Genomic DNA, 15,000 nt, shown 5'->3' on the forward strand with positions numbered 1-15,000 from the left:
ATGATGCAAAATAGCGCTGAAACAACATGAAGCAAGCATTTTAGAGTTTCAAAATGTTCTAAAGAATTGTTGAGAACTTTATTTGGAAGGTTGCTTGGTTCAACTCCCAATAGTTTAGCCGATACTGACCAGAATTTCAGCAAATATGTACAAATTTCTATACTTTATAGATTTTGATGCCCTAGATGGAGTTTTTCTTATGTGGTTTCTTCAAAAGGGCTACAATATTGCTAAAGACAGCAAGGCAAAATTCCTATTCGTTTCTGAGATAAAGGCCTGATAAATGCAAAAAAGTGTAGATTTAGCCCGGTTTAGATGAGGCCATAAAATCCGAACTGGATCTGACAGGACAAAACCCAACTAGGGTTTTTGTAGTCTAAATATATACTTTCAAAAAATCCATACTAGAAGTTGTTTGCATTTTCAGTGTGTAGTGTTATCAGCCCAGAGATACCTTATTGTACCAAAAGTTGAGTACTTGGCTCATCCGACAAATAGTACTTGGGAGGATGGCAATGTAGCATCAAAGGAGGCATAAGCCAACAGGCATTGCAAGAAGCCTTGTTAAAGGCTTACAGCTGTCATCCAATAAATCAGCAACGATATTCCAGCAGATTTCCACAGAGGGCATTGAAATCCCGACCTCATGTCAGTCAGGAATCCACAAGACTATATACAAGGAAGCTGCTCGGGTGAGCAGGACTTGGTAAGCACGCTTTATCTGGAGAGGTGGGGCATGTACTTTGATGACAAACATCTTGAGAGTATGGAATATCAGACCGCGGTCTTCAAGAATGAATTTATAAAAATTAAATTGGCTACGCTCAGATGAAAATTGAAAATACCAAAATTACCATAGATCTTTCGTCTGATATGTTATTGTATTCAATATTGAGTTTTTTATTTCAAACTTCATTTCTTCAAATAGGCGTAGCATTTAAATTAATACAAACCCATGTGGCGTATAAATAATGTCGCTACGTATACGCCCACAGACGATTCAAGCATTTTCTAGTTCTTTGTTTACCACGACTGCTATTGTTAAAAGATAATGCTGATATACAAATGAGTTTACCAAATTTTATAGTCATAGAAAAGCAACAGGAAGAGGGATATAGTTTGGATACAATGTATTTTAAAATCTTCGGTTTTTGATCTGATGTTTTAGTGTTAAATTTTTTTATTTGAATTTTCCATAATCATTTTTATGTATAAATTTATAGTTGTCTAAAATATACTAGGCTGTCTATAAGACTATATTACTTTGTATCAGTAGCCTGAATTGCATCTACTCCTAAGGAACTTATTTATACCATTGATAATTCGATAGTGTGTTCTATATGGGCTTTAAGGATGAACGCAATCTGAACGTTCATATCCGCCAACATTTATTTAGGATCTTTCCGTTTATTGAGCATAAAAGTACCGATCAGAGCTTAATAAAAACAAACGAGCTTATTATTGCCAGAAGTATTTCACAGTTGCATTCATTTATTAATTTTAATGTTCTTCCCAATGAAGTTTTGATATTAGCTGGGCTATTTATAATATTATTAAATATGCAGGTGCCGTATAAGTATTGTCACTACTAATACGCCCAAATGTTAGGTTAAGCTTTTACTTTTGTTTTTTGATTTTAGCTTACCCTTGGCATAAAAAAATCTTTGTAGTATATTGCAACAAATTTTCCACTACTTCATCTCCCTGACATCCGCGATAAAAAATAACATGTTTATATGAAAACGTAATAAAGGATAAATTCCCTCAGGCACCATTGTGCAATGCTAAGAATATCCGTCTGGTCATGCATCGTACGTCCACCGATTTACAGTTGTGTTCTCATGCGAAATAGGAGTTTTCTCCAGCTAAATATGATTGGATTTTTTATAGTTGACTGAAAAACAATACTTCCAATTCAAATACCAAATAATAGGACGAATTAAACAAACAGTCAAATTTATCTGTAAAGTAGCTGCTGGTGACAAAGTATGACAAGGATATAGAGAAAATGCGTTATAAATAGACTATTTAATGTGATTTTTAATTAATTCTCTTTCGAGTCGAGCTTATTAGACCTATTATATACATTGAAAAATTAGGAGCCTACCGAAGTCCCACGCATTCAACCATTACGCTACGTTTCACGGGTGGTTAAGCCGATCTTCAGGCGTATTGAATGTTGTTTTTGTGGCAGACGAAGGCAAAGTTTGGGAACTAGTATATATATCGCACTTCATTAGCTAAATGCATATGCGAAATTATGTCATTTAATTGAAACTCCAAACTTTTCCTATAGTCCTGCTTGGTAATCCCATTTTTCAATGTTCACAAATACTATGGTAAGTTTTATTTCTACGTCATTAGTAATTGCTGTCCTTATATCAGAAGATTTTTGATCATCAATTATTGTCTACTAAAGTTTTGACAAGTTGATGGCGGCTCGGAACGCTAAGACGCCGGCAACCTTGACACTCAGTTGTCGGAGACCCAGGTTCGAATCCCAGCCCAGCTCATGCTGAAATTATTTTTTATTTTTGCCTTATTAAGGCGAAGGTCATTTATAGTGATATTTAATTAATTCTCTTTCGAGTTGAGCTTATTAGACCTATTATATACATTGAAAAATTAAGAGTCTACCGAAGTCCCACGCATTAAAAAAATGCAAATGACAAAATGATTCGTTATAGAGAAGTTCGAATGTATTGTATAATAATACCTTAAACATTATATTATATTCTCTAGCCTTGGCTATACATGAGGCTATTTCCTAAAATATTTCGCTGCATCGATAAATTTATTTTATGTTCTCAATCCGCTAAAAATGCCAATACATGCTCACTGCACTCCAGTGCGTATTATTGCTTTCAAATAAATATCTTAGGGCGTATAAGTCTTGACGTGCATTATACGTTCATCGAATTAAAGCATTGTTTTCATCTAAAAGAGAAACAAAAATGTTTTTTTTTTTTTGAAATGATTTAAATATTTATTTACCAGTTTTAAATAAATTTTCGTTATCACACCTTCCTTCCTTCCTTTGTCACACCCTTTAGCCCTTCTCATTTGCATCAATAAAAGACATTGAGACATTTGAAATAAGATGAAGCAGCAGCAGACGAGTTAAAATTTGTAATTCTATTCGGTTGATGCTTAAAGTTTTCTATTTTTGGTGATGGCTCCAAAGGACTCAAAATGCAATTCAATAAACAGCTAAACATAATTCATGTTTCTGCTCTCTATCAAGATGGTGGCAATGGAATAAGCAACAGTTATAGCTGTCTTAAGATGATTGTTATTATTGTTGTTGCTGCTGGTGTTACTGATGTTGTCAATGTTTAATTATCAACATAAAAGTTTGTTTTGCGAAAGTAACAACAAATTATCCTTGGTGGTGGTGTCGATAAAGCTTCTTAAGTTCAGTAGATTTGGAGGATAATGCTAAGTGGCAATAGATGCAATCAAATGCTACTGAAAAATAAACATTTTGAAGTCAAGGATTTATGACGCCAATCGTGGCATTGAAGTGTTGTAAATAACGTTGCTTTTAGCGAAGTTGGTGAAATGTCTTGAAGTAGTGTTATAAAGTCTTAATTTTAAGCAACTTAAAGAAGCAACAGCTTGATTTGTTGAATGTTGATGAATTTTTTTAATAAATATGGGTTTTAAGTTGAATTACTTAAACAACTGTGAAATGTTCAAGGAACTTTGGCAATGCGACTATAATCCCTAACTCCTTTAAATCTTAAAAAAAAAATAAAAAAACCTAATTTTTTTTATGTCAAATCAAACATGTGTATGATGTTGCGTATAACTATTATTAATTATGTACCATATGCCGTATAAGTGTTGTTAATACTTATACGACCTTAGCATAATTGAATATATTATAAAGACCATTATGTCAGAATACAATTGTAATCAGTATGAAAATTTTTCGAAAGGATACCCCACTAGCCTTAAACGAGCATTTTGAACTTTTGTTAGGTGATTTTATCCCATATAGAAGTTCTTGGCAACTGATAAAAGTTTGGAAGAAATTGTATTATGTGCCCACATTCGGCCAAATCTGAACTAATTCGTACGTTATCGCCCTTATCAGTAATTTTAGTTGGTGTCGGCAGGGTTTTTTTCGGGGCCAAGAGGAATATCAGCTGCAACAAATTTCGATACGATCAGAGACCTGAACTTAAAATTCAATGTAGAGAATTTTTCAAAATTTTGTGAAGGATGTTTCCGGGAAGAAATTTAACGATGTGCAAAGTTTGGACTAAGGCTTTTACTTCTTTTCGGAGTTATCGTATAGACAATTTTAGCGTACAATTGTTTAACTTTGGTGGGGGAAGTATCGTAATGGTCCATCGTAGAACTAGATCGTTGTTTCGACACAATATTAAGAGGTGCAACCTTTGGTTCAAGACATTTGATCCGTTCTACAGTTAACGTGCACACCAGCAAGTCGTGCGGACAAGGCTAAAACGACCCTTCATTGTCTGAAACGTATTTCCTCCGAACACACTTCGGGTACAAAACAATTTTTTTTCGATGAGATTTTGTCAACGTTTGATTACCCTTAGCAATGCGACTCTAATCCCTAACTCCTTTAAATCTTTAAAAAAATAAAAATGCAAATGTTTTTATGTCAAATCAAATATGAACACGATGTTGCGTATTACTATTATTAATTATGTACCACATGCCGTATGAGTGTTGTTAATACTTATACGACCTTATCATAATTGAATATATTATTTCTATGATTGTGGTGATGAGAGCTCACCCAAGTACCTTCAAATGTTCAGATATTATTTGAGAAGCTTTACTTAAAGTGTAAAATAATGAACTAAAAAAAAAATAAAAAAGGTAAAGAATCAACACACTTTCTGAAAGTATATCCCAAAAGCTCAAAACAAACCCTGTCACCACCAACTAAAATTACTAATGACCACCATAACTTACGGATTGAGTATCCAATTCGGCAGAATCTAGCTAAACGATAAACGTTGTAGTGTTGCGTATGAGTTTTGGCAACACTTATACGCTAAGTTTGACTTTGTCCCATATCTATAACTTTATTCTAAATTAAGATTCTTCTTCATTCTTCTTTGACTTATTGCTTGAAATTCCATTTTAAATATTTTTCTTTTAAAAATGCAATTAGCTGAATGCAACCATAATGCTGTCACCTAATTAACCTACCCTGACAATATTTTCATTTCGCAACATTCCTACCTACTGGTGTATCTTTCTCTCATTGCTCATCAAGTGAATGTTAATTACATTTACTTAACTACCACAATTACCTGCTGAGCAATTATTAGACAGACTAAACGAGTGAAAAATGTCTGACGGAAGGTAACAAAATAATTTTTAACAAATTGCTTGCTAATGATGGCAAGCAGAAGACTCAACAAGTTGTGACTTACGGCTCATAGAATAAAGATGGGAAGTAGCGGAAGAGACTCAAGAAGCTAGAGGTTTCATTTAATAGAAGAGGAAGATGCCTTAAAAATAAATTCCGCAAAGTAAAAGAAAATGTTGTTAAGCACTTTATATCTTCTTGAGAAAGTTTAAGTTAGTTTTAAGCCCTAGTATAAATTATTTTCATTTCCTTAAGAAGATCTAAGGTGCCAATTAAGTCTTCTTGAGGAAGTTTAAGTTAATTTTAAGCTCTAATTTTGTTATTTTATTTTCATTTGTTTACAAATTCTAATATCTTTTTTTTCTGTCATTTCTTCTTCTAGATGAGCCCACCATCAATCAGGCCACCACAAATATGGTTGATGGCATTGATTTAGATGAAATTAAAGAATTTGCCAAAGCATTTAAGTTAAGACGTTTATCATTGGGCCTAACCCAAACCCAAGTGGGTCAGGCTTTATCTGTTACAGAGGGTCCAGCGTATAGTCAAAGTGCCATATGCAGGTGAGTAAGAAAGACAAAATATTATTTATGATATTTTCTTTTAAAATAATTTGTAAGAAATAGTAGAAAATGTCCTTTGTAGTTTATTATTTGAGTTTAGTATTTTAGAAACATTTTTTTTTAATTTTATTTTTGAACTAACTTAAAAAGTTATTTTTATTGTTATGTATAATAATATAAAAATGTTATTTTATTTCAAAAACTAACATGTACTGCGATTATTAAATGATTTTAATAAATGAAATCCTGGGCGCATAAGTTATGTACGTGTATGTAATACATTTCAAAAAGTCAACGATAGAAACTTAAATCCGACTCAAAATAGATTTTTTAACTTACTTACTTAGCTGACCCATTACAGAACATTTGTTCCATAGACCGAACTAAGAAAAGATCTCCAATTCTCTCTGTTTTTCGCTTCGCTTTCTGGAATACCGCGCCTTTTCATTTCTTCATCCATTTGTATGCTCCATCGAAGCTTAGGCCTGCCGATTCTGTACCGCCATGTGTCATGTATTCATACGCCTTTTTAGCGGGTTCATCATCGCTCATTCTTATGATATGGCCTAGCCAACGCAATTGTTGCATCTCGATACGTTGTGGCTTTGTTTTTAAAGTGCTTACTTAAGCCAAAGTAGCATCTGTTGACCAATACAATTCTTCTTCTTATTTCACAACTGATCTATTTGTCATAGGTCACACGAAAGGCTGTCTCCTTGTCTGAAACCTCTTTTGGTACTGAACTGTTCGGAGAGGTTCTTTCCAATGTTAACTGAGGACCTAGTATCAGTTAAAGTCATCTTACAAAGCCGGATGAGCTTTGCGGGGATACCAAATTCAGACATTGCATAGAATACCTTTGATCGGAGGGGACTGTCGAATGCTGCTGTATAATCGACAAAATGGTGATATGTGTCGATCTGCATCTCTTGTGTCTTCTCCAGGATTTGCAGCAGGGTAAATATCTGGTCAACGGTGGACTTGCCAGGTCTAAAGCCACACTGGTATGGTCCAATTATTTCGTTGACCATTGGCTTTAGTCGTTCGCACAATATCCCTGACACTATCTTATAGGCAATAGGGAGAAGACTTATGCCCCTATAGTTGGAGCATACAGTCTTATCTCCTTTCTTGTGGACGGGACACAGGATGCTCAGGTTCCAATCGTCGGGTACACGTTCTTCCTGCCAGATGGTGCTAACTAGCTGATGCATACACCTTATCAGCGCGTCGCCTCCGGTTTTAAACAGCTCGGCTGGTAAGCCATGGGCTCCTGCTGCTTTATTATTCTTCAGCCGGTCTTCATTTTGTAGGCCAAATGGCCATTGGAGCGTATAACTTATTTAAATTAATAACAACTAGGCGTATGAGTATTTTCATCTATTATTTAGGTCTATATAGGCAATACATTGCATACTTTTAGGTAAATCATTCCAACCTCTCTTCAATTGAATTGTTATTAATATAAAATAAAAGAATTCCACATGCAATTATACATTGATTTGATTATAACCAACATAAAAACAACTCATAAAAAATATTTATATTTATCTGTAGTTTTATATATGTATAATACCAATTAGTAAATATTTTTCTGTTACAGTTATTTATGTTTATTTGTTTTTTTTTTATAGAATTTATCAAAGTTTATTTTTCATTTACCACTACAAAACTTTCTGTGAGAAAAAACCAAAAAAAAAATCACAACAATCGTTATAAAACTAACCAAAATTTTTGTTATTTATTTATTGTGCCAGGACATTTGTTTCTTTAAATAAACCAAAAAAAATTAACTAAACTAAACTAACAAACAATTGCTAATTGCTTTTAATACAAATTAATTGTAATAATAAAATAAAATTTCTCTATATATTTTTTTCCATTCATTCTTGTTTACGGCTTTTTTACGTATGAACAAACAAACAAAACCAAAAAATTCCTCCAACACAAATCCCTCGACACCCACAACCTAAACAATTGAAACGAAATGAAACGAATCGAATTGAACAAAAAAAAAACAGTGCATTAGCTGCACAAATGTACGCTGCTCAACTCTCGTCTCAACAGCAAAACATGTATGTTGAAAACGGAAAAATAAGTATGAATCAATCAATTTTTTTCAGTATTAAAAATTTAACAAAAAAAAAAAAATTAAAACATAAAATACTAAAATTAATTGTTTGCTTTGTTATATAAAAAAAATTAAAAAAAAAGTAATATACAAAATACAAAATTTAACGCAAATTAGGGATAAACAATAAGAATATGTAGATCCAAAAAATAAAAAAAGCTTTTATAAACATGTTAAACATGTTTTTAAGTAGAAAAAATTATGCCTAAAACTTAATTGCTATCTACTATTCCTTATGCTATTTTCAAATACTTTTTTTATATATGAAACTTTTTTTACTCTCACTGGAGCTGTTAGCAAAAGCCTAAAAATAATAGATTTTCAAACCAAACAAAAAACGATGACTTCTTTTGTTAGACATTTTTTGAAAGCTTTACTCCTTAATTCTAAAATATAAGAGCTTCTGAAAGCTTAAAATAAATACAAAGCTTTTATTAGTAGTTTTCGCAGGAATCAACTTTGGAAATATAAATCCCTAAATTTATATGACCTGTACTTAAATAGAAATTAAAAAAGAAAGCTCTAAAATCGTTTGTAAAGAACAAATACATTTTAAACATCTTAAATTAAAAAGCTTATGGAAAGCTTCCTCAAAAACTTTCATAAATATTGAATCGGAAGCTTTTTATAAACCTTTTGTTATAAAGTAATATATTAATCTAAAAAAAAATTACACAAAAGCTGCCTCCCCTCTTATTCAAAATAAAATACATTAAAAAAGTATCAGTAACAAAAGAAATCAACCGTTTCTTAAAAAAATATTTTCGAAGCTTTTCTAAAAATTTTTAAACACACAAATATATTTAAAAAGCTTTTAGTGGAATAAAAAAAATTCAGAAACGAAACCAATAAAATCAACAATTTTAAATACACAAATGAAAGCTCTTTTGAAAAAATGTCAAAAGGCTGTAAAAGCTCTCTATATTAGAAAAAATTTCCCTCGGGTTCCATTAAAGGCTTTTCAATATATCTCCGAAAACTTTATAATACAATAAGCTTTTTCAAAATTACTTATACAAATTGGGTGTCATATGCTTAAAAAGAGCTTTTTCTTAAAAACAGCTTTTAATTGAAAAGATTTTTGGAGCTTTTCTTTTTTTCTAAAAAGCTTGCTGTTGAATTAAAAAAAAAAAACAGAAATAAAACCATTACAACCAAAAATTTTAAATATACAAATGAAAGCTCTTTTGAAAAAATTGCAAAAGGCTATAAAAGCTCTCTATATGGGAAAACTTCTCTCGGAGTCCTTTACGGGCGTTTCAAAAGTTCTCCGAAAACTGTATAAGACAATAAGCTTTTGCAAAATTACTTATACAAATTGGGAGTTATATGCTTAAAAAGCTTTTTCTTAAAAAGCTTTTTCTTAAAAAAGCTTTTAATTGACATTTTCCAAAAAAAAAATCGTTCAAAACTTTTCTTGCAAATCATTAGTAAAAAAAGCTTTTATTAAAATCAAAAAGCAAACCAAATAATTAACAAGCCAGAAATGTTAGATAATCAAATGAAAGCCCTTTTTAAGAAATGCTTAAAAGCTAACATTATTTATCTATGCGTAAACTTCCCTAAAAGTACTTTAAAAGCTTTTCAATGTAATATTTATTAGAAAGCTCCAAAATCTTTTGTAAAGAAAGAATACATCTAAAAGTAAAAAGCTATCGTAAGCTTCCTCAAAAACTATCATAAATATTAATTCGAAAGCTTTTTATAAATATTTTGTTGTAAAGTAATATAATAATTAAAAAAAACCTTTTTACACAAACGCTGTCTCCCTTCCTATTAAAAATAAAACACATTAAGTAAAATATCTTAATGGAAGACTTCTTAAAAAGATTTTCGACGCTTTTCTTAAAAATCTTTAAATACACAAAATATTTTTAAAAAGCTTTTAGTGGAATTAAAAAAACAGAAACAAAACCATAAAAACCAAAAATTTTAAATAATGAAAGCTCTTTTGAAAAAAATGTCAATAAAAACCAAAAATTTTAAATATACAAATGAAAGCTATTTTGAAAACAATGTCAAAAGGCTATAAAAGCTCTCTATATGGGAAAACTTCCCACGATGTCCTTTAAACGTTTTTCTATAGTTCTCCAAAAACTTTATAATGCAATAATAAGCTTTTCCAAAATGACTATATGCTTAAAAGGCTTTTTCTTAAAAATGCTTTTTCGTAAAAAGCTCTTAATTCACATTTCCCAAACAACAAAATCGTTCAAAAATTTTTTACAAATCTTTAGTAAAATCTCTTATTAAAATTAAACAGCAAACTAAATTATTAACGAGCCAGAAATGTTAAATAATCAAATGAAAAAAGCTTACTTTCCTAAAAGTAATTTAAAAACTTTTCAATGTAATATTCATTAGAAAGCTTTAGAATCTTTTGTAAAGAAAGAATACTTCTTAAAGTAAAAAAAGCTTATCAAAAGCTTCCCCAAAAAGCTATCATAAATATTGATTCGGAAGCTTTTTATAAATTTTTTGTTGTAAAGTAATATAATAATCTAAAATTTTTTTACACAAACTGTCTCCCTTCTTATTAAAAATAAAACGCATTAAGTGAAATATCTTAATTTCGAAGCTTTTCTTAAAAATCTTTAAATATATAAAACATTTTTAAAAAGCATTTAGTGGAATTAAAAAAACAGAAACAAAACCATTAAAAACAAATATTTAAAACATACAAATGAAAGCTCTCTATATGGGAAAACTACCCTAGGAGTCCTTTAAAGTGTTTTCAATAGTTCTCCAAAAACGTTATAAGGCAATAAGCTTTTTCAAAATTACTTATACAAATTGGCTGCCATATGCTTAAAAAAAACTTTTTTATTGGCATTTTTCCAAAAAAAAAAAAAATTTAACATTTTTCATAAAAATCTTTAGTAAAAAGCTCTTATTAAAATTAAAAAGCAAACTAAATAATTAACAAGCCGGAAATGTTAAATAATCAAATGAAAGCCCTTTTAAGAAATATTTAAAAGCTTACATTATTTATATATGCGAAAACTTTCCTAAAAGTACTTTAAAAGCTTTTCACAAAATGTTTTTAAAAAGCTTTTAGTGGAATTAAAAAAAAACAGAAACAAAACCATAAAAACCAAAAATTTTAAATAATGAAAGCTCTTTTGAAAAAAATGTCAATAGGCTATAAAAGCTCTCTATATGGGAAAAATTCCCTCGGAGTTATTTAAAGGGTTTCCAATAGCTCTCCGAAAACTCTATAAGGCAAAAAGCTTTTCCAAAATTAGTTATAAAAATTGGGAGCTATTGGCTTAAAAAAGCATTTTCTTAATTGAGCTTTTGCCCAAAACAAAATTCTTTCAAAACTTTACTTACAAATCTTTTCCCAACTAAACTAAATAATTAACAAGCCAGAAATGTTAAACAATCAAATAAAAGCTCTTTTAAGAAATGTTGAAAATGTTTCAATTCAATTATTAGAAAACGAACTCTCGGAAAAATATACATTATAATTGCTTAGAAGCTTTCAAATGTTAAATGAAAATTCAAAAGCAATTTTATTTACTCATAAAAAGGAAAGTAATTTGGAAAACCGTTCTTGTAAGTCAATAATGAGCTTAAAGGAGCTTTAAAAACTTCAGAAATTCCATTTTCAAAATTATTTATACAAATTGAGAGCTTAAAGTAGCTTACTTGACAATTTCCAAAAAAATCGTTCGAAACTTTTCTCAGAAATCTTCAGTAAAATCTTTAACAAGACAGAAATTAAATATTCAAATGAAAGTTTTTTAAAAATAATATCTAAAAGCTTACATTATTTATATATGCGTAAACTTCCCAAAGAGTATTTTAAAAGCTTTTAAATAAAATAGTTATTAAAAAACAAACTTTCTAAAAATATACATACAAATGAGAGCTTTTTTTGCTTAAATAAAAAGCTTTCAAATGTTATATGCAAATTCAAAAACCATTTTAATTACTCATTAAAAGAAAGTATCTTCGAAAAGCTGTTCTTATACATGAATAGGTTAATCTTGCAAAAAGCTTTTCACGAAAGCTGTATCCATGTAGCAATAAATCTACTTCCATTAAATCATCCAATTTTAATGCTTTTATTAAAATATACGGTTAACGAGCTTTTACGAACTTCTGTACAGTAGCTGTTTTTATAAAAGCTTTATAGTATACAATATCTAAAAAAGCTTTCCCATAATATATGCGAAATATTATTTTCAATTTAAGGCATAAAACAGCATTCCCATGACAGGCACAATATTAATTTCCAATAAACATAGTTTATTTGACGAAAGCTTCATGCTTCGAAATAAGAGCTTTAGAAAAGAGTTTTCCATAAAAGTTATGAGCAATACAAAAGTTTTCTTTCCTCAAAAATAGCTTTTTTGTGTTTTCCAGAATAAAGCTTTTATTACATTGAAGAAAATGAAAAGCCACAAAACGCATTTATGAAAAACCTTCAATTTTAAAAGTTTGAAAGAAAAAGCTAAAAATTTAAATGTTTAAAGCTAAAAAGTTATAAGTTTAAAAATGCTTCTTTCAAATTTTAATTGTTTGGACAAATTTTTTTTTAGCTTAAAATGCTACCTTATATTGGCCTTTAACACAAAGCTTTTTAATGAATTTTATTTTACGAAAGCTTTATGCTTTAAAATTAGAACTTTAAAAAAGGGCTTTCCATAACAGGTATGATCAATACAAAAGATTTCTTTCCATTTTTCACACTTCTACAAAATTGTTTTTTTTTTTCTTCAAAAATTGACTAAACATTATGAACTTAAAACCATGTTTTTGAGCTTTTCAAAGTAAGCTATTATTACATTAAAGAAAATTAAAAACCACAATCATCTTATACCAAAAAAGTTTAATTTTAAATGTTTGTAAGAAAAAGTTGCAATTTTGAATGTTTGTAAAAAGCTTTATTTCAAGAATTTTTATGTTTGGAAAAATGTTTTAAGCAAAACTACTGGAAAACGCAATAAACCAAAAACCCAACCTAACATTGATCATTAAAGCAAAGCTTTTTAATGAGATTTGGAAAAGCTCTTCAAATCAAAGGCTTCCTATAAAAACATTAAAACTTTGCAAAAAGCTTTTATTACATAGAAGATAGTTAATAGATATTTTGTAGGTTTTAAAAAATCTATTTCAAAATGCTTACATATTAAAAATTTCAAAGAAGATTTTCAAAAATCCCAAAATTCCAAGATTTTCACTGAAGAAAATCAATTTTAAAAACAAGTAAAAAACAAAAAAAAAATATTGATCATTAACACAAAGCTTTTTATGCAGTGTTGCAAAGCTTTGACAATCAAACTTTCAGTAAAAAATATTACAACTTTTAAGAAACTAAAGAGAGAAGATAGTTTATACATGTTCCGTAGGTTTGAATACATCTTTTTCATAAAGCTTACATATTGAAAATTTCAAAGAAGCTTTTAAAAAACCTCAAAATTCCAAGATTTTTACTGAAGCACATCAATATTGAAAACAAAATTAAAAAACAAATAAAAATACTGATCATTAACCCAAAGCTTTTCATGTGTTTTTTCAAAGCTTTAACAATCAAGCTTTTAGTAAAATATGTTAAAACTTTTAAGAAACTAAATACAAAAACATATATCGCATAGAAGATACTTTATAGATGTTTCATAAGGTTGAACAAAATCTGTTTCAAAAATTTTATAGAAGCTTTTCAAAAAGCCTAAAATTCAAGAGTTGTACTGAAGCACATCAATATTGAAAACAAGTTAAAAACAAATAAACATATTGGTCATTACCCCAAAGCTTTTTATGTATTTTTTCAAAGATTTCACAAACAAGCTTTCAGTAAAAATATTAAAACTTTTAAGAAACAAAATACAGGCATAGAAGATAGTTTATAAATGCTTCGTAGGTTTGAAAAAATTTCAAAGATGCTTTTCAAAAAGCTCAAAGTTCCAAGACTTTTACTGAAGCATATCAATATTAAAAACAAGATAACAAGAAAACAAGTAAATATATTGCTCATTAACACAAAACTTTTTGATGTTGTTTTGCAAAGCTTTGACAATCAAACTTTGAGTAAAAAATATTAAAACTAAAGACTGAAATGTTTTCAATGAGGATAAAAATTATAATCCTGACGGAGAGAAAGTCACAGAAAAGCTTTTAATTTGGTTAGGTAAAAATAAAGAAAATCACAAAGCTGTCCAGTTCAGTCCCATAGACCGAGAGCTTTCAAATAATTGGTTAATCTCATTGGCAGAAAATAATATTTCTGAGGACTCAGCCAAAGAATTAACTGTACAAGAGAAAAATAATATTGTTAAAAAGCTTTTACAAAAAAAACAAAGAAATTATATTAAGATTCAATATGAAGCATTCAAAATCATATTTTGGACATCCGACTCCAAATAGCTTTCGTTATAAACAGTAAAGCTTTATGTTTTATGATTTTTTTTTAATTATTTAAATTACAATTGCGATATTAAAATTAAGGCATCTAAATTTTCTTTAAAAGATTTTATATAAAGCTTTAACGTTTGGATAATAACATACGCCACAAATATGTAGCTAGGGAGCTTTCAAAGCCAAGAATTACAAAAAATCAACAACTTATATTTTAGGGCTTTACCTTTAGAGCTTTATAAAGTTATAATAAAACACATTTATGAAATTCTTAATGGAATATACACAAAAATTAAAAATAAAGTGATGAAATTTCCCCCACATTGCGTTAAATTTTGTAAAGATCACAAAAAAGAACAATATTTTTTCATTTTATCAATTTTCATTTTTTTTATTATTAATTTACTTTTAGTATGCGCTAAACTTATATACAAAAAAGGCTGTGTTGTTTTTGTATTGGCCAGGGCATTGCCACATATTTAAATATATTTAGCTCACATTTTTAAATAAAAAAGGAGGGAGAGAGAACTAAAAGCTCTCTCTTCTAACAAAATACTTATTTGATAAATACAATAAGTAATGAC

The 15,000-nt window shown here is 29.3% G+C and overlaps 1 protein-coding gene across 12 annotated transcripts in view; it reads left to right on the forward strand.

Annotated features, from left to right (window-relative positions):
* The window catches only part of pdm3 (POU-domain protein pdm3), a 352,720-nt gene that overhangs the window by 323,296 nt on the left and 14,424 nt on the right, over positions 1 to 15,000 (forward strand). For 10 of the 12 annotated variants that reach the window (XM_073956611.1, XM_073956617.1, XM_073956618.1 and 7 more), the window contains 2 exons: positions 5,742 to 5,922; positions 7,944 to 7,997. In XM_073956611.1, the coding sequence (XP_073812712.1) occupies positions 5,742 to 5,922; positions 7,944 to 7,997 (235 nt within the window). The remainder of the gene's footprint in view (positions 1 to 5,741; positions 5,923 to 7,943; positions 7,998 to 15,000) is intronic. The other 2 variants (XM_073956622.1, XM_073956623.1) reach the window with 1 other exon arrangement.

The sequence above is a fragment of the Musca autumnalis genome, unplaced genomic scaffold, assembly GCF_047663935.1.
Source record: "Musca autumnalis isolate F117 unplaced genomic scaffold, ASM4766393v1 scaffold_5, whole genome shotgun sequence".
NCBI classification, from domain to species: Eukaryota; Metazoa; Arthropoda; class Insecta; order Diptera; family Muscidae; genus Musca; species Musca autumnalis.